Source organism: Anneissia japonica, unplaced genomic scaffold (genome assembly GCF_011630105.1).
Source record: "Anneissia japonica isolate Jap-2015-1 unplaced genomic scaffold, ASM1163010v1 scaffold2139_len280258_cov182, whole genome shotgun sequence".
NCBI lineage: Eukaryota > Metazoa > Echinodermata > Crinoidea > Comatulida > Comatulidae > Anneissia > Anneissia japonica.
This window is the reverse complement of record NW_022712526.1, coordinates 77,945-98,130: the sequence shown is the minus strand read 5'-3', so window position 1 is coordinate 98,130 and position 20,186 is coordinate 77,945. Positions and strand designations below refer to the sequence as shown.

At 35.0% G+C, this 20,186-nt stretch overlaps 3 protein-coding genes across 5 annotated transcripts; 2 read left to right on the top strand and 1 right to left on the bottom strand.

Moving 5' to 3' along the window:
- The first annotated feature begins 84 nt into the window (after positions 1-84).
- Positions 85-5,160, top strand: LOC117107902 (secretagogin-like). Its single transcript, XM_033249739.1, has 7 exons — positions 85-186; positions 683-739; positions 958-1,029; positions 1,482-1,619; positions 1,997-2,053; positions 3,904-3,975; positions 4,757-5,160. The coding sequence occupies exons 4-7, from the start codon at positions 1,578-1,580 to the stop codon at positions 4,877-4,879; spliced, it is 294 nt and encodes a 97-aa protein (XP_033105630.1). The 5' UTR covers positions 85-186; positions 683-739; positions 958-1,029; positions 1,482-1,577; the 3' UTR covers positions 4,880-5,160.
- Positions 5,161-5,385: 225 nt separating this feature from the next.
- LOC117107900 (EF-hand and coiled-coil domain-containing protein 1-like) lies at positions 5,386-15,408 on the top strand. Its single transcript, XM_033249735.1, has 7 exons — positions 5,386-9,088; positions 11,244-11,383; positions 12,599-12,637; positions 13,078-13,214; positions 14,052-14,210; positions 14,591-14,669; positions 14,779-15,408. Exons 1-7 carry the CDS (start codon positions 8,073-8,075, stop codon positions 15,015-15,017), a joined length of 1,809 nt encoding a protein of 602 aa, XP_033105626.1. The 5' UTR covers positions 5,386-8,072; the 3' UTR covers positions 15,018-15,408.
- Positions 15,305-20,156, bottom strand: LOC117107901 (protein lin-37 homolog). Of its 3 annotated transcripts, none has more exons than XM_033249736.1 (7): positions 20,078-20,156; positions 18,101-18,224; positions 17,780-17,827; positions 17,435-17,562; positions 17,076-17,242; positions 16,543-16,745; positions 15,305-16,018 (listed from the first exon to the last, which is right to left on the bottom strand). In XM_033249736.1, the coding sequence occupies exons 2-7, from the start codon at positions 18,205-18,207 to the stop codon at positions 15,937-15,939; spliced, it is 735 nt and encodes a 244-aa protein (XP_033105627.1). In that variant the 5' UTR covers positions 18,208-18,224; positions 20,078-20,156; the 3' UTR covers positions 15,305-15,936. The 3 variants fall into 3 exon arrangements, with proteins under 3 accessions (XP_033105627.1, XP_033105628.1, XP_033105629.1); XM_033249737.1 differs by having other exon boundaries at positions 18,101-18,211; positions 20,078-20,150; XM_033249738.1 differs by having other exon boundaries at positions 20,133-20,150.
- Positions 20,157-20,186: the final 30 nt, after the last annotated feature.

Sequence of the window (20,186 nt, the reverse complement as noted above, 5' to 3'; positions counted from 1 at the left end):
TATATACGCTTTTCATTAGATAGAATTTTCACTATGAGTATACTGTAATATTAAAACTATAGGGGCCAATGTCACATTTATCTCGCTTTGAGCTTGTAATTGGTTCGGTTATGTTATGATTTGTGCATTACTACTCTTTTATACAGACTGTGTCCAGTGGAGGAAAATTTTATCACAAAACTCTCGGTAAGTTTGTAAAAACACAAGACGTTATTTCTTTTATACATTTATGAGCTGAACGTTTGGCCGAGATATGATGTTCCTGCTTCTTGCGGTGTAAATATATAATTTGTTGTAGATCATATATTTTTGTAGACCCCAGCCAGCATCATGTTTTAATGGGAGTCAGATCGCTCTCTCCTCAACCAAATAACCTCTATGAGAGTTAGAAGGAATTTGGTACAATTTTATCCCTTATATGTCGGCACTGGGGCTGCATTGTGGCTACCGCAGGTTCCTATGCCAGAGCCCAGCCAACATTTCCAATTTCAAATATTTGGGCAAAAAAAGGAAAATTTAATTTTTTAATCTTGAATATGCATTGCTTCTCAGTCAAATTTTCTATTACTCTACTAATACCAATTCAAGTCATTTAACATTTCTAGGTTGTTTATTTCTGATTTTTCTGCTAAGCATGAATTATGTCTGCATTATTGATGTAATTTTTTAAATTTTCCTCCAGTCTGATGGATTTTTTACCCTGGCTAGCTTCAATAAAATATTCAAACACTATGATCGGGTAAGCATAGGCCTATTATTGTAATTAATTAATGAACTAACAGATAATATCTAGTTAAATGTTTTCGTATATTTTTTAGGCCTATACTGAATTTTAGGTAATTATAAACTTAAAGAGGATAGGCCTATACATCTTATGGTTTTTCAATACTGATGCATTCTGGAAAAAAACATAAAACAAAAGTATGTTAAGTGTTCCGTATTTGTTATAATACTTAGGATAACAATGGATCAATTGATGGCGATGAAATTCCGGGATTGATTCGAGATTTAGTGGAAGGATCTGGCAGTGTAAGTAGATTGTATCTTTTGAAATATGTCCATTTATAGGGCTAATGTGAAGGCGAAAGCCGGGCACTCAATGTGACCGACGGTTCGGCCGATGCGATTATATGGAAAATGCAACACCACGACACGCGCGCGCAATGGATCGTTTTTAATGACGATTAGTTTAGACTGTCACTGACAATCAGCAAATCATCTAACACCGCTCGCAGGGAGCGGAGTTAGATTAGTCCTACGACGAAGACAGAGTGCCCGGCTAATAAAATATGAAAACACACCAGATGAATATTCCCCCATAAGTATTTATCGTAATCCATCTTTCTGTTGTTAAGCAACACATTTGCTTGAAAATTTTAAAGTTATAATATATATTTTAAAACAATGCAACACTTAAATAATTCCCAATCAAGAAAAATGGTCCGTAGTTGTGATACAAAAATGATTATCGCTGTTTTCAGACAATTACTCCTCAAAAACTTGAGGATTATACGGCTACGTTCATAGACCTATTTGATAAAAATAAAGATGGCAAGTTCCAGAAGAAAGAGCTTTTGATGGTACTTCCTATCGAAGACAACTTTTTGAGCAAGTTTCTGGTAAGTTTCTAAAAAGACATTAATTCTGTATGTTATTGTTACTGACTGAACTAACATTTTTATTAGGCGAATAATCGATAATAAGCACGAAACAAATTTTACAAGAATCAAATCACATATAACAGGCATATCCTACGTTGTGATTTAACGTTTAAAATAATGGTAATGCTCTAACGGCACTAACTGAGCCATCGTGGACCCTTTGTGTCGCTGGTACAGTATTTCTTATGGCACTGCTCTCCGGGCTGCGCTGGTACTCAGGTCATCAATCCGTACTAGAACCAATTTAAATTATTTAATATTTCTGGGCTGTTGGTTTGGAATCTCAAAACTATTGTCTGCATTACTAATGTCAATGTTTCTTATTTTTCCTCGAGTCTCTTCGAACTTTGACAGTGGATAACTTCAATAAAGTATTCCAACACTATGATCGGGTAAGCATATTTAATTGAATTAAATAAACTAATTAACATATGGGGCTTGCCATGCCAAAACCAGCATTAGTGACCAAAACAAGAAAATTGATTTTTTAATATTTTAATATTCTCCACATTAAAATGATAGGTCATTTACTGGAATCGACTTACTATTGCCAAAGTTATGAGTAAAAGTATTATATGGCTTCTCTTAGACTTGCCACAAGTCTTTAATTTATGGATTTTTCGTAGTACATTAGCGCATTTCGGAAAGCGCCACCAGCGTCAGTTTATGTTGAAAAACTTTTTTGATGAAAATTAGAAAAATCCCAGAAAAAGTATACTATGGAACGCCATGAAAATAAGTAATATGGAACGCCATTTGTGCCAAAATCAATTTATTCTTAAGCATTTCAACTGATAAAACAAAGATTAGGGACTGGAACCCAGTCTAGCCTTCTCTGTACTAAAGTATACAATACTGCCTCATTCTTCTTACTCAGTATTCTAATTACTCAATGAAAATTTAGCGACAGTACGCTGGTTTTGGGATGGTACGACTAATATTTAGGCCTATTATCTACCCTAAGTTTTAGCATTACTGTAATATTAATTACAGAATATGTTTTAAAGAGGATATACATCATAGGGATTTTTCAATACTGATATTCAGGGATAAAAATAAACACCTGCCAACTCTCGCGCATAGTGCTGTCTCTTATACACATCTAGATGTGTATAAGAGACAGTATATATACAGTGTATCTAAATAGCAGATAATATAATAATTGGTATAAAACAACAATAGTAGGCATAGAAGCAGGATATATTGTATATATATAATTATATAGGCCTATATTATGACGAATGGAAAGAGCTGATGCAATTTAAGTGTATGGACAGTTGTAGTCACTAAGAAAATCAATGTCTCTATTAAGCCCAATAACGTGGGTATTGTGCTTGAGAATGAGTTTGAATTCGGTAACACGGCGATCTTTTAATGATGTAAAGTTGTTAGCTATAAGGGTACATTTAATATCATTGATGCTGTGATTGGGAGAACTAAAATGAGTGGAAGTGGGAAGGTTTTTACGATTGACGATTTGTGGCACCGGTTTCTCCTATGTAGGTACCGTGATCACATACCTTACATGTTATAACGTAGATAACGTTAGATGAGTTGCATGAGAGAGGAGGAGGGTGAATTTTGTGATTGGTGATTGGGAGTGAAATAGTGCTATCAGTTACAATATGCTTGCAAATTTGACAACGGGGCTTGTTGCATTTTATGTTACCAATTGAGGGGGGTGTAGTGGTGGTGCGTGAAGATGTTAGTAGGGTTTTCAAGTTGGGGGAGGACGGTGATCGAGGAGGGGTGGGGTGTCGAACAAGTGTTGTATGGATTTGTCGAGTTTAAGATGAGCAAAGTCGTTTTTAATGGTGTTAGTGACGGTCATAGTGGAAGGATGAAATTCAGAAGTAATGGGAGTGCGTTCGGATGGAGTTTTGGGTTTGTAAATAAGTAAGTCTGAACGGGAGTGTAATAAAGCTTTGTGAATTTGGGACTTAATGAGGTCGATGGGATAATATATATATATATATATATGTGTGTGTGTGTGTGTGTGTGTGTGTGTGTGTGTGTGTGTGTATATAGGCCTATATATATATGATTTTAACTGGTGGCCATGGCTTGAAGTTTGATTCTGAACTTATTTTGGCCTCCTTTCACACACTTATTCTGTAATGTATTATTATTCTTTAGATCTCTTTACCATTAAGCTTGTTTGTTACGTATGTGTATGTGTGTGTGAGAAATAATTGAAACAAGCAAACAATGTATTTTTTTACTTGTCACAATGCTTTGTTAGGATAACAGCGGCGCAATTAATGGTGATGAAATAGCAGAATTTTTTACAGATTTAGTGGAAGTAACAAGTCATGTAAGTAGCGTTTTTAATATAATAGGCCTATATTGAATCGTATCATTCATATTATATTGGCATTGACACACTATACTCACCCAATGAATAATATTCAACCGGCCAAAAGTATATTTTTCCTAATAATTGTTTTTGTATTGAAGAACAAGATACGAGACATAAACGATATACATAGAACCCCTCCTTTGGGACACCCTCATTAAGGGGACACTTTCGAGCACTAAATAAAGGAAAGTATATCTTTTAACACTACGGCCAACCCCTATTCAGGGGACACCCCTATTTAGGGGAAACTTTTTGGTCGCGAAGGCGTCCCCTTAATAGGTGTTCTACTGTTTGTTAAGTGAAATTTAACTCCGTAACCTACTTCAGATGGTAACCACTGTTTAACACTGGTTAAAATCGCTTATAGTTGTTCATATGATACACAAGAAACGAATTAGAAAATAAGGGTACGTCTTACTCAAAACAATGATCCGTAAATACTAAAAACAGGGGAGGATTTGGGGGGGGCTGCCTGGCCCCGGCCCCCTCCCCTTTTGGGAGGTAAAAAAAAGGGAAAAAAAAGAAAAAAAGAGAGAAAACAGAAAGAAATGATAGCCCAGAATGCCTCAAATGTTATGTTCGGGCGTCTAGAACACAAAAATTTCGCGGGGGGCATGCCCCGGACCCCCTACGCCAGTGTTGTCTCAATCGGCCCAACTTTCGGCCCCCCTTCCGCCCCCACCCCCTTTTGGACATTTCTGGATCCGCTCCTGAAAAATCATTGTTGTTTTTGCAGGATTTTGATGCCCAAAAAGTTGAAGAGGTGATTGCTTTTATGAAAAAAAAATGTGATAAGAATAAAGACGGCAAGTTCCAGAAGGACGAACTTATGGCGTTTCTTTCCCTCGGTTCCGAGTAGTTTTTTCTTTTTTTTTTACTTTTTTGAGTTGACTCAATCCTGGCAAAGGCCTAATTACGGTCATAGTTAGTTGTACATTTAAGTTAACCGTTAGAGTGTATTTATAACATTTAACGGCTTTACTTATGCCTAATTTGAATTAACGTATTAAATTTCTTCTTAATGAATGCGGTTTTAAGCTCGACAATGCGTAAGTTACTTGCAATTTGGAAAATTATATTTCAAATATTATTATCTGAATTTAAGAGTATAGGTTGTGTCGAATTTTATAATATAAAAACCATATATAAAAACAATATAATTGGAATGATCCGTAAATACTAAAAACAGGGGAGGATTTGGGGGGGGCTGCCTGGCCCCGGCCCCCTCCCCTTTTGGGAGGTAAAAAAAAGGGAAAAAAAAGAAAAAAAGAGAGAAAACAGAAAGAAATGATAGCCCAGAATGCCTCAAATGTTATGTTCGGGCGTCTAGAACACAAAAATTTCGCGGGGGGCATGCCCCGGACCCCCTACGCCAGTGTTGTCTCAATCGGCCCAACTTTCGGCCCCCCTTCCGCCCCCACCCCCTTTTGGACATTTCTGGATCCGCTCCTGAAAAATCATTGTTGTTTTTGCAGGATTTTGATGCCCAAAAAGTTGAAGAGGTGATTGCTTTTATGAAAAAAAAATGTGATAAGAATAAAGACGGCAAGTTCCAGAAGGACGAACTTATGGCGTTTCTTTCCCTCGGTTCCGAGTAGTTTTTTCTTTTTTTTTTACTTTTTTGAGTTGACTCAATCCTGGCAAAGGCCTAATTACGGTCATAGTTAGTTGTACATTTAAGTTAACCGTTAGAGTGTATTTATAACATTTAACGGCTTTACTTATGCCTAATTTGAATTAACGTATTAAATTTCTTCTTAATGAATGCGGTTTTAAGCTCGACAATGCGTAAGTTACTTGCAATTTGGAAAATTATATTTCAAATATTGTTATCTGAATTTAAGAGTATAGGTTGTGTCGAATTTTATAATATAAAAACCATATATAAAAACAATATAATTGGTAAAATGACAAGCTTGTAAAAAGTTATTTGAATGTAAGCCAAATTCAATTAAGTGTATTTTCATTTGGAAAGTATATAAAGGAGCTTTTGATTGGGTAACGACAATGCATGCTCAAACGTCGTCCCAAATCGAAAGTTTCCAGTTTTCACAAGACGTGTTTCAGTTACGCATGTGCGTGTACTCTAATTAGGGAACTAGTTGTAAACTTACCGGTACAGAATTTTATTATTGGTCTAAAAGTTAAAACATAATTGGTCAAATTATAAAAGTTAGACCTATATGATATGATATTGTATTGTTTTGAATACAGCTAGAACTTTCATCCATTGTAATGGAATGGACCTTTCCGAAGTGTCAATCAAATTAGTAAGACCAGTCAGAACAGGGACAATAATACGCGCGCGTCTTACAAACACACGTGTTGTTCCAACAGACGCAACCAAGGGGCGGGGCTTAGCGGATCGGACGGTCCTTTGCCAGCAGACTATTATATACTATTTTATTATTATTATATTAGACTATTATATTATTATTATGTTGTTCCAATTTACAATTAATTTTGGAATCAAAGTGGAGGGTTCATATGATATGGTCAACTAAGGTGGTTGCATGTTATTGACTTCACCAAATTCTTACATACAATAACATCCAATCAGAATTAGGAATTCGTTTAAAACTGGTGTAACAATAGTCACTAAAACTTAAATCTGCGTGTCCCCCAGACCCAGTTGTTTTTATCAATGCAAGTAATATTTTTGAAGGATGTGTTTGAAGAATTTAATAAACAATGACTTCTCTGAAACAGGTTTTGGTTAATGTTGAATAAAATTTTATTATACGATTAAAATAGATTGCCTAAGTGTGTTATTCATATATAAATTGTTAAATCGCTACATCAATATCATAACAGACAATAATTCAATATAACCAAGGTGATGATGATGATGATGATGATGATGATGATACAATTTATTCCCTCCGGAGCTTGGCTTTGAAGTATAATGTCCCTAATGCACTCAATGGGTTTTGGGGTGGAACAATCGGATAAGCGTACACGTCACATACTCTATAGTGTGCTCTTCAACGAACACAAGACATCCTTCGAGAAGGGTGGGGTATATCAACTCGGTTTTTTGGTTATGATCCCCTGTCGCAGATTTGATGAAACCCCCTGGGATGCACATGATATGATGGGACCCTTTGAGTAGCAAGCTATATAGATATAGATAGATATTTACTTGACAAATAAACGAGATGCAATCATGATAATAGGTCTACATACTAGACCTACTAATTGAATTTATATAAATGACTTTGTATTTGGTATAACTGTACTGGGTGGGGGTGGGGTGGGGATGTAAAGCATAGTATACCACATCTTTTAGCTTGAGTATGTTTATTTCTCATGTGATATCTGAAATATTATTGGATATCAAAACACACTCCATTGTCGAACAGCTTTCGGGTAATTAGGTTGTGATTGAAATTATTGTAGGTGACGTTTATAGAGTTCGCTTCATTTTGCCTTCGCTGACTGGCTAATGATGGATCAATCGTTCACGTTTCTCGCCTCAACTTTCCGCTTTCTGAAGGTCGCCCGCCTGCTTTCCTGCTGTCAACATCATTTAGCCCCGCTTCATTATCAACTATGGTCATTTGAACAATATTATTTGCCTTGGTTAGAGTTGTAGGTCGACTTGCTTGTCGAATATCTTGAAGTGAATAAACGTCGAAGTGCGGAATTATACAAAGACGCTTCAAATTGTATTTTAATCATCTACCACCATAATACCTAAAAAGAGCAGATGATAAGAAACACCAATTTATTCGAAGACCGATTGAATGATTGCCTTATCGGATTGACTGATGGCGTATACTGCAATTGTTCACCAAAGGATTAAATACCGATTGATTCACAAGTGAGTAGTCCTACATGTGGATATCATTTGCGCATTTTTATCAGATTAAAGCTATTGAAATGACATTTCAGTTATGATTTACGCGTTATTAAGCTTCGTCTACTTTTCATTCCAGCGCTCATTCGTGAAAGTAAACGAGTGCCATTAGCCTAAACTAAGTCGGGCTTGTTAGACCATTGGTATATTTCTCGTTTTGCACGGAGGCATTTGCTTCTTAACATTACTGAAGATGTCACAACTTCTCTCCAGAATTTCCCCTGCAGCAACAAACGCGCAACTAATAGTCAGTGCTATGGCATATGCTCACGGGGTGAAGCATGGTCCAGATAATGAGAGAGCGGTCCTCTCTACTGGTATAGACCAGTACATCCAGCAAGTATTTCATCATCTTGATTCTGATAATATAGGTGTCATTGAAAAGGACGATTTCTGTATTTTGTGTGAAATATTAAACGTTAAAGACCAAACTATCATCGAAAATCTTCCCGCTGAAATTGATTCCAAGGAGTTTCACGAACGCTTAGTGCAGCATTTTATGTCGAATCTGCACGTGAATGAATTGTTGCAAAATAAGCATATGCAGAAGCAAAGTTCTAAACTTCTTAACGTTGATGTTGACATTGCAGATGTTAGTGTTAAAACTATAGGCCTATGTTCCCAGTGTTACCAAGCAGAACCTGTGTCGGACATATTCCAAGCGTTCTCGTACAACTATAAACATGACCGAAATGATGAGACTCTTCCAAATAATTGCTCGCGTTTACATTTAATGTGTGATGACAAATTACAAGAACAATGCAACCACATGAATATGCAAAATGAGGCACTTAAAGAGGTAGTGGAAGATATGCGTTTTGCTCTACAGACAAGCAATGCCCGAGCTATTGCCCAACAGGTAAAATTGTCGAAATTGCGCCAAGACATGTTTCTTTCTGAAGGACAAACTTCTTGGCGCAGTTCTGAGAAGGATGTTCAGCGTAGATTTGGAAGTGGAACGTGTTCAGGATTATGTAAGGAGCCAGAGCAGTTAAGACTATGCCACGAAAAATATATAGTATACTCGAAAGGGTTAGCCTCGGATCTAGTTCGTGCTCAACGGGAACGGGAAGAAACAGAAAAAAACCGACAAGCGTTGTTGGCCAGCCAGTGGACAGTGCGTCACCAGCTACAAAACACGCGAGACGCATTGCATACAGCCCTGTTGCAAGTTAAGAATCTAGAAAAGAGGCTAAGAACAAACGTCAGGTGAGAAGTTGTTCTAGAGGCCTAATAAAATGTATGTTAATCAATATTCTATTTATTTAAATATTCGTTCTACACAAATATTCACAACCATTTTATACCTCTCCCCTCCCACTCCCACCTTCTCCACCCCTCTCACCTTCTTTATCCCCACCTACTCTACCACAAGCTTCGAATGAAATTAATTATATAGTATTTTTTAAAAGTTAATTTAAGTTATATTTAAAATTGTTATTGATGTGCCTGAGCGCACAACAGATACAAAGGTTACGAATACCATGATTAATCGTTTTAAGGTGGTGTATTCCAACCGGATGCATTCTCCCCCACGGCATAGATTGCAAACACTAGGCAGTGTGGTCTGACAATTTAAAACATTATACCAGATTAATACAAGTGTTTATCTAATTCACTAATATGTTACTGGGGCCTATGCTTAAAAGAGAACCCCGGCAGCGATCGCATCCCGGAAACTTTATGTGTTGAAAAGGAAAAATATTACTTAAATCTGCATACTTGGGTAATAAAAACAAGTTGTTTGCATTTTAGACAAAATTGTTGGTACCTGTATAAAAAGAATATTGTAGTACAAGATTATTTGGGAAAAGACCGTTTATGGGACTAAGCCTATAAAGACAACACATCATAATATATTATCAGATTATCATTAATTGTTATTATTGTCAAGCATACAGGGTCATTATACCGGAAGATAAACTTGCTTTTATTAATACATATTCATAAACCTCCACTAGGATAGAAGGCATATTTAACTTGGGGCATCACAATAATTATTAATAACGAAAGGTTAGCAAAACAGTCAAATCACAGTACGGAATGATGGTTTAAGAAATTAATAAGAATCAAATAAGTATACTACAAGCACTCACATCAAAGATTTTTAAGTTTTGAGTAAAGCCCCGCTGATGTCCTAGGGGTGAAGCCATTCATTAATATTATTATCCAAATACCAAGGTTATAGATCAGCCGACGTCTAAGCACGCTCCTTGCCCGGTGGCAGATTTCACTTCCTGTGGCAGACTGTGATGGATGTCGTTAAAATGAAAACAAGACTCTTATTACAGATTATATTCCTGTTTACAAGCACCAAAATTAATAACGTGAACTCTTTATTGTAATCATAGACCTATGTATCTTATTTATACGGTAGCATGTTAATTATGAACTGTACTACTACTGCCTTTGCCTCTAGTCCCGCTCTACTACAATGTTGGTACATACGGTACTGTAATTGTGAATTGGAAACATTTATATTTAAAAAAAAGAAACACAAATGCGAGCCGTTCCTAACTTACATAAAAATATAAATGCAGGCCTATAGATAGTGGTTTGCCAGAGGATGTATTTTAAAAGATGTTGTCTTTGAGTCCAATTCTCCAAATTATATGTGCGTGTAGGTTTATCCATCTCCATGGTTTATCACACATCATGACAATCGCGTGCATAAGGCCTGAGTATTTTGTATGTGTGAAATATTAGACTTAGAAACAAAGACTTTATTCCGTTTATAATCCCGAATTGATTAAACTAATTGACATAAAAACATAAGTCAATAGATTTTGTTTGATTAATTTAATTTGTAATTATCGTAAGTGGTACGCGGTGCAGGTGAAATAAGCTCTTTAGATTTCATTGTCCAAGTCGTGTCTCCATGTGGCAATGGAAGAAATACATTGAATGACTTTGATTATAACTTAAACCAATAACTTCCAAATGACTTAGCATCTTACGAAAAATAATTGTAATCAATAAAGTTAAAGGTGAATAGCGTATGGTTAGGTACTAGGCCTAATGAATGACGACGTTAAAACAAACTAGCGATATCAGTGAGTAGGGCCTATTTGACAAAGTTAAAATCATAATTACATCTCACACAAAACTTTATTGAGTCTTTAAAAACATTTACCATTGTGTAATATTAAATAACAATCAATTGAACAAAACAATTGTAATGACAAATAAATAAATGTATAGTGAATGATTAATTTAGACTGAACAGATACACAAGGCTTCCTGGAATAATAGACTATTTGTTTCATATAGGTATATAACAAGGCCTTCATCAATATATATATATTAGTTTATGCAAAGTTTTATATAATAATGACAAAAAACTAAATTTGTTTTCTTTCTGTAGGTCAATTTCGGTTCAAACTTGCTGGGACTTCGATGCCATGGAAACTGGTATTACGTCACACGAAAATCGTTCATCAACTCCAGGCGGCTCATTCGAGGATAGTATGAACTGTGGGAAAATTTGTTTTTTACGTCATAGTGGTGAGTAAACGACAAATCGCGTAGCAGTAATGCGATAGTGGTAGGCAGCAGAGCGAGTGATAGTGCAGCGCAACAGTAAACATTATTGAGCACTTGTGTTATATTGAGATTTGACAATGATGATTTTTGTGCCTTACCTGTATTTCCAATAGCACGTTGACCGGTTTATCCGCTGCGGATAATATACCAAATTAATTCTATCAGGTATGAAACCATAAATGTCAGGCCAGGGTCTCTTATAACTTCTTGTTTGTAATGCTCCGGAGATGCAAGCATCAAAAGTAGGCCTACCATACTAAAAAAAGAGGCTGTGAATAAAACTTGCCATAATATTATGTTCACATTATAAATATTAACTCTTGATAGCTCGAGGAAACAATTGACTCTTGATAGCTCGAGTAGTAAAACTATTCTTGCTCCTTGAAATCACAGCAGGGTATCCCATAACTGCTGTAATAAACACCTATTTTAAAAATACTTTCTGTGTTTGCACGCAATTTATGCCCAACCATGTTTTATTGCGGTGTTTCAATACAACCAACCAATCACAACAGGCTGTTTATCTTACTGAATTATCGAGAAAAAAAAATAAAAATTAAATTTAGTTAGACCTAGATTAAAGAATAAATGCTCATTCTTCAACGCGACTTGATCAATACATGCTTTATATGAAACCAACTGTGCCAAATTTAATTATCTAATATAGAAAATAGAGGCATGTGTCGGGGTCTGTTGGGCATGTTGGTAAGGTAAGAAGTTAAAATGTACGGTGTGTTGATCGTCTGCTTGATCTCCCGCCGATTTCCTATAGTCTGTCATATTAGTTTATGATGATGATGAGGAAGAAGTATGCGGAACGGTATGCTTCTTACACGACCCCCTGTGAGCACGGTGATCGTGTTTGTTATTAAAAACAATTATATATTCACTTGAAAACAAACAATTATTCTCTTGGGTAGTATATTTGAAAAAGTTCTCACTTTGTTATTGAAGCAGGCAAGACTCATTTTCTACGAATGTTTAGGAACGATATTTTTGTTAATTCGATTTTAAAGACCTTTGCGTATTCGTATCATGTGAACTAGCAAGCAGAAGATTATATAGTAGGGCCTATAGCACATTGTATCATTTCCAAACGTGCGATTCCTTTGCTTTCCGAAATATTTATAAGTATAATTATACAAAATACAAACAAAATTATATTGTTCTTCACAGGTGATATGGCTATGGATAGGTCCGTTGAAGGAAAATCCGGTAAATATTTACAGTCTATAACAAAATGTTATGCAAGCTCAAAATATATCAGAATTTTAAAATAAAACGGATGTGGCCTACATTTTTAAATACAATTCTACTATTGTCATTACTGTATGCCTATCTAGGCCTAATTTTGCAGACCTATTATTATTATTATCATTATTATTACTCCTATTACCGTATTATTGTTGCCGTTAATTTTTTGGGGGGTGGTGGCGGGTTTATAATTATTATTGATTTCATAATTATTATTTTTATCACAATATATGTCTATTATTTATTAATAATTGAACGGTTAGAACTTTCTAGAACAGTATTAATTTTTCAAATGGTGCTATCGTGTATCTGTTAATGTAATACATTGCCTCGAATCTAAAGATAAGACGAAGTTTAAATGAAAAAAACGACAAAATAAATTTGGTTTTGTTATTACTTAGATTCTGACGAAGAGTCGATGAAGGAGTGGACAATGAAATCAACAAAAACGCAAAACGAGCAGACGATTGAACAGTTGAAGCAAAAAGTGTTGGAATCAGAAGAGAAGTGCATCAAAATCGAACAGAAATACAAGAAAGTAATTTGAGAGCTTAAGTTTATAAAATACTCGACCAAATGCACTTGGCTGTGATGTAAAATAAATACATTAGTCATGTTCAGTCAATTAACGGAACCACTAATAGATGAGGAGAGATAAAATATTATTTATAACAAGTATATGGTTTCGTTTCAGGAAAAATTTCCTTAGGCCTACTTAAAACAAATTTAGCACTACCAATTTTATTGTAATTCGCATCTTATCGGATACGGTACTCATCACAAACAGTGATGGGTTTTTCAGTGGAATAGTGTATCGAAATTGGCGAAGTGCTTTTGGTGGAGATGGACAAATGTGGTGCGCTAGCTGTAAGAATGAACTGATATTGAATGTAATTTATTGATCAAGTTTTCAGTTGGAGGTGCCAGGTAATGGCAGACATTTTTGGAGGTTGGAGGACCCCATGGCTCTTCAGCCGAGCACTCACTGGGATGACGTAATTCTTCAACGACGCGCGCGCAGCGGATCATTTTTAATGTTAAATTCCTCGGCCGACGGTCGTACGCTACGACCGTACGACGCAATGAGTGCCCGGTTTTAGATACGTCACTTTTGTTTTCCGAGATCAAAAGTAATGTGACATAAACATTGGTCGTGAGTCACTTTTATTATTCTATTTCCACCTTTGCTATATTATTGGAACTAATGCCGAACGCAATCAAACATCAGATATAAAATAAACGTGCTATATTTAATATATTACTGCATTATTGATATATAAAAAAATAGACCTAAGATGTAGATCTTAAGTATTCCTTACCATGTAGGTATGTACAAAATAATCATAACGAATGTACTGTACTTATATCATTACAGATGGAAAGGGATTTGCTTACCGAAATGGACCGTCGCCTACAGGAGATGGAAGACACGCATCAGGAATTACAGAATCTACAAACGGAACGACTGCGACAGAATATTATCGAGAATACGTTGTCACAGATAATACAAATACTTCGGGGTATTAAAAAACTGGTTCGTGCAATTGATTTTTACATTGAAAATTGGATTGGACGCTGAAAAGAATGAGCCACGTTGAAGCGTTCGAAATGTCGTGCAAAGCGCTATTTTATATTAATATATATATATATATATATATTATATATATATATAACTTTAGCTATTCGAAATATTCATATATAATTTATTTATATTTATAGAGGATTACAAGACGGATTTAGAGTTTATATGTATAGGCCTGTTCTTGTCCCTATAGAGTTTTTCTTCTTCTGTTACGTTTCAATCAATATAAATGTATACTGAAATAATAATTGTTTTTATCATTTTTGTAATAATTATCAATATGAAAATACTGAAACATCTGTAACACAAAGCATTTTACTTGTTTAACCTAGGGTTTAGCAAGACGTCTTGTGGGTAGAATTACTTTAGATGCTGTTGATACGTGTCCAGCTTCCGACCCACCAGATGAAGGTAAAAACAAATAATATTTATACATTTATCAAAATAAATTTACTCCAGTAAGATTGGTATTTTTGGGTAAACAGAATAATCTTTATATTTATCTTGTATATTATTGTAGAAGCTGACGTGAGGAATTTCGTTCACACGTACCACAAAAAACTTCAGAAAGTCGAATTCTTGCCAGAGATTAAAGAAGACTATACGCACCGCATCTGTCCAGTAAATTTACTTAACACACAGAAAAATCTTAAGACCCGTCCATGGTCAACCAACAAGACCACGCCGACTAAAGCTGTACAAATACATACACATTTCTACACATTCAGTCCCAAAGGACAACGATCTGTTCAAGTTTAGATACTCTCTTTTTGGCTCATGAGTTGCACATCTCCAGAGGGCAGTGTTGTTCCAAGTTGTACATTCCATACATACAATGTATACGTAACAATGTAAATGTCAGTTAATTGTACGCATGTAAATTAGCAATGTGTTTGTAGATGTTATTAAAATACTTTCTAAGTTATTGTCAGAAAACATAAAAAGAATTGGATTTATATAGTGCCATACGCTGGTAATAGCATCAAAGTGTATAGAATATAAAATATTACTAGTGACAACAAAAAGAACCACACATTAAATCCACCTTTCCTGCAACCCTTTTATTTCTGTACACATTTATACAACACTGATATTTTGTAAGAACCTTAAATTTTCTATAAACATAGAATTAAAAGTTGTCATTTATATATTATAAGTGCCTGTTTATGGTTTAAATTTTATGTGTAGCAGTGTCGTATCTAGAGGTATTAACAGGGGTGGGTGGGGCACGGTATTAACTACTTGAATATCATTATTTTAATGGGCAGATGGTTCAAGCTTGCACTCCCCGCCCCCCCCCATGCCCCTAGACATGGAAGACTTTTAACTGTCAAACATGACCATTATCTTTAATAATATGTGCTTGTTCATTGCAGTTAAAAAGACTGCAATACGTATATTCAATGTTGCTAGTGCATGGTTTCATGTGAAGTAACAATCAAACATGGCAATTGTCTTGTTCTGTTCAGTCGAAAACACTGCATTAAATTCATGATGTTGATGAAATCATGTAAAAGCAATAACATATTTTCCAAGCTGCTGGAAAATGGCTTTATGTGAAGTACCAGTTGAACATAGCATTTGTCTTTGATATGTCTGCTTGTTCTCTACAGTTGAATATATTCACGATCTGCCTAAAGTTCAATATGCTTGTCTGATTAGCCTATTATTGTCCGTCTCATTGCCTTTCATACATAGCTTTTAGCAGAGCGTAACCTTCAGAGTAACGTGCATAATCTGCTTGTGTAGTCTCTTTCCATCTGGAAAACAGGAAAAGCAAGAAAGAGGTAATTGCCTTTATAATAGAAAAATACTAAACCCTCCCCCCCTTCTTATAACAACACAAACAGGGCATTGATGCAGACCAACATTACAAGTGAAGCTTGAAGCTCCATTGCTAAAGTGCTGTTCAAACTATCAAATTTTATTTGACAAAAACATGTGACATGCCTAAATATGGTCATATCATGACCATATATAGGCACATCATGACTATATATAGGCATACAACAGTTTTTTGGTAGTGTGGACAGAGCTTTAATTTGCATGAGTCCCATATATGGGCATAATAATATCATATCGCATCCATATATGGAAAATGATAGCTATATTGGATAAAACCATCATCACTTCAATACTACTACAGTACTTGTCTTTTTGACATCATCCTTTTACCAAATCATGCCCTTTGTCACAGTCAACCATGTTCTTTTTGGTCTTTTCTGTTGCATATACCTCCACCCATTTAAAATGGCTGAAACAAATTAACACCACTTGAACTCACTTAGTTCTGATCTGTCTCCATCTTTGGAGGTGGTTTTGCAGGAGAACCTCTCCAGGGGGTGCCTGCTCAGGATCCATGTTGATGTCCAGTGCTTCATCTGGCTGGGGAACAGGGGATGGTATCCTAGGATCACGTTCATCAGGGGATACTTTTTTAGGGGATAGAGGTGGTGGCATTTTGTATATATCTTTTAATGGGGTTTCCTAGAGTAAAGATATATTAAGATCGTTAGTGATAATGGTTTATAATAATGCTTATGATATACCATAAATAGCATTGCAATCACATATACATATTTGAAAATAAGTACAGTATACTATAAGTAATATGACAGATATTAATAACTGATTTTGTATGGTTTAAATAAACCACTACCATTGTAATGATAATGACATTGTTACCAACATTGTCATTAATATTAGTATATCACTAACAGTTCTGCTATAACATTGCTACTGTAAGTTTGCACTTATTTTTATTACTATCATTTTTATTAAAACCTTGATTCAAGATATAACATAAAATCATCACACCTGATCTGAATCTGGCAATGGTTCTGGTGACGGAGTTCGCGTTCTTGTAGGTCGCTTGGAGTGCGGTTGATTATTCATCCAATCACGACACACAGGGTATAGCGGGGTGGTGCTCTCAAACTGTGCCAAATCCAAACTTCGATCAAATAACTTCATGATGTACGTATCTAAGGGGAGCATAAAACTAAACATAGTAGTACCAGCCAAATTTAAAATGTAACCATCACTAATGCATCAAATTTCATCATCAGAGGGATCACACTGAAAATGGATTATCCTTCAAATGCTTCACACCAAAGAAACTGAATCTAATCTAAATTTGGGATTCCATGATAATAAGTGATATTTACGTGACTTACGTTTTAGGTGCATGCCTTCAACGAGTGACGTGTCAAATTCAGCATTGGATGACAACTCCTTTTTCTTTCGTTTTCTTGAACGAGCTGATAACTTCTTTGGAGGAGATGTAGATACAGACGACCCCTCACTAAAAAAAAATAAGAACACAAATAACATAATGAAAACATCCATAGATCTCCATTGCTGTGACAGGCAAGCAAATAAAAAGCATGACTTATTTCTAGATCTACACACAGAATAACAATAATGAATTACACAACTGTCATTAGAAAATATAATGTGGCACAGTCACCCTTAATTCTTTAACCTTTACTTTAATAAGTACCCAATTACAGATCAGTTACCTTTTGATGTCTTGAGGACTCTTTGACAATTCATCTTCTGAGGGATCCCTATATATAAAAAAACAAAAGTTCAGAAATATTATAATCATTATTAGTATAGACAAAGTACATAACAAAATAAAGTAGAAGAATGAAACATTTGAAATACAGTATGATATACCCCAGCTATGAAGAAAGCAATACTGAAACCTAAAATAATACATGTTCAATGGTGCTTTACATTACAATTTGCTTCGCATAATCCACTTCAGTGGACCCCAACATATGTATGTTTGTATATGGAAGAAGCAAAAGTTAATGGTTCAAGTTGCCTACTCTTACCCTTCATCTGCTTGATCAACAAGGGTTTGAAGAACACCATCCAAGCGACTCCTTGCAACTGTCACATCAGGACTGTTCAATACTTCCTGCTTGATTTCCACTGACATTTTCCTAGTAAATAGGCCTAAATGAATTAGTAAATTATAGAAGAATGATATCGTTATAATTTAGCCTACTGTAGATTTATTTCATCAATCAAAAAACTAAAATTAAAATTACACTCTATAATAGGCTTAAAACAAATAAATAAGGGGCAGGCCTAGGCCCTCTCCTGCGGCAAGGCACTGTAGTAGAAGTAGTAGGGTGGCTTCTGCAACTTTAGTCTCTAGCCTAGGTACAAGAGCTGTCTCTTATACACATCTTAATATGACAGATATTAATAACTGATTTTGTATGGTTTAAATAAACCACTACCATTGTAATGATAATGACATTGTTACCAACATTGTCATTAATATTAGTATATCACTAACAGTTCTGCTATAACATTGCTACTGAAGTTTGCACTTATTTTTATTACTATCATTTTTATTAAAACCTTGATTCAAGATATAACATAAAATCATCACACCTGATCTGAATCTGGCAATGTCATAAAAAATTGAAATAGAAAAACCACATTATGATTTTTTAAAATGTTAAACATTTATTTTCAATCCGACTAAAATCAAATGAATGCACGATGGCGTGCATTTCGATACTATTTTCTTCAGAACCACGCCCAAGAATTAGGCCTACGTTAAAATTAGGTGGGGTGCAGCATCTGATATCAATTATCCACAACAGGAACAATTGGTATTGTTGAGTGACAGACTTCAGTCCTTCATATTTGTTCGACCATTGGGGGCTTTGTTTGAAACCCGTCAGTGACAAGGATGCATCCAATGACGTGATTCACCAGTGACATGTCGGTCCTTTTCAAATATTTACTTTAATAATACTAATTAGTCATAATAATGATAATAAAGGTGATAACAACAACAATATTAATAGTTAGTAATATTTATTTTAACAATACTAATAGAAATAATATGGTAATAATAACGATATTTAAATATCTATTTTAATAATACTAATTAGTGATAATAACATTGAAGGTGATAATAGCAATAATTAAACAGCAATGATAGATTAAAGATAACGTTTATTTTTATAATAATAGTAATACTAATTAGTAATAATAATAATAATTATGATACTTATAATACTAGGCCTACTTAGTAATAATAGGGTAATAATATCGATAATAAAGTTGACAACAGCAACAACAACCATAATAATAATAATAATAATATGAGAAAAATACCAATAAAACACCAATAACAATATTTTTAAAATTACTAATATTAAAATAATAATACTAAGACTAATATATAATAATAATATGAATTAAAAAAATCGAGAATTTTGTATTATTTATATGGTAACCGAAAGGTCCACTGATTAATCTCAGATAAGAAAGTATAATACATACTCCAAGTATTGAAATACACGCCATCGTGTTGGGATTCAATATTTCGACATTAATTATGTCATCATCAGGTAACAATAATAATATCAGCAAAAATTTAAACAATACATAATGTTAATACTAAGACTAATAATTTATATTAAAACTAACGGTAATAAAAACAAAACAATGACACCAATAATAACAGCAATATTGTTGACTTGTGGTCGAGTTAACTTGTGGCCGAGTTGACTTGTGGCCGAGTTGACTGCAGCTGAACTTTTTGTGGCCGAGTTGACTTGTGGCCGAGTTGACTGTGGCCGAGTTGACTTGTGGCCGAGTTGGATCGAATTCGTACAAGAGGGCCAGGCTAGCCTAAGGTAGGTGAATAGGATTATAGGGTAAGGTAGGGTACCCAGGCCTAGCCTAGTAACATAGTTCTTGATTTGCCCTATCTGCCACATAACGGGTCAATAATAACCTATAAGCAATAAACTGTATATTGTGTTAGTTTTATAGTATTTTACCTATGAAAAATGATGCATAAAAGCTTAGGCCTAATTTCGAATCAGACGCCCTTACCGTACACTTTGACCTCAGAATCACTTTAACCTGGTCCTATAGTCTTTAAAAATG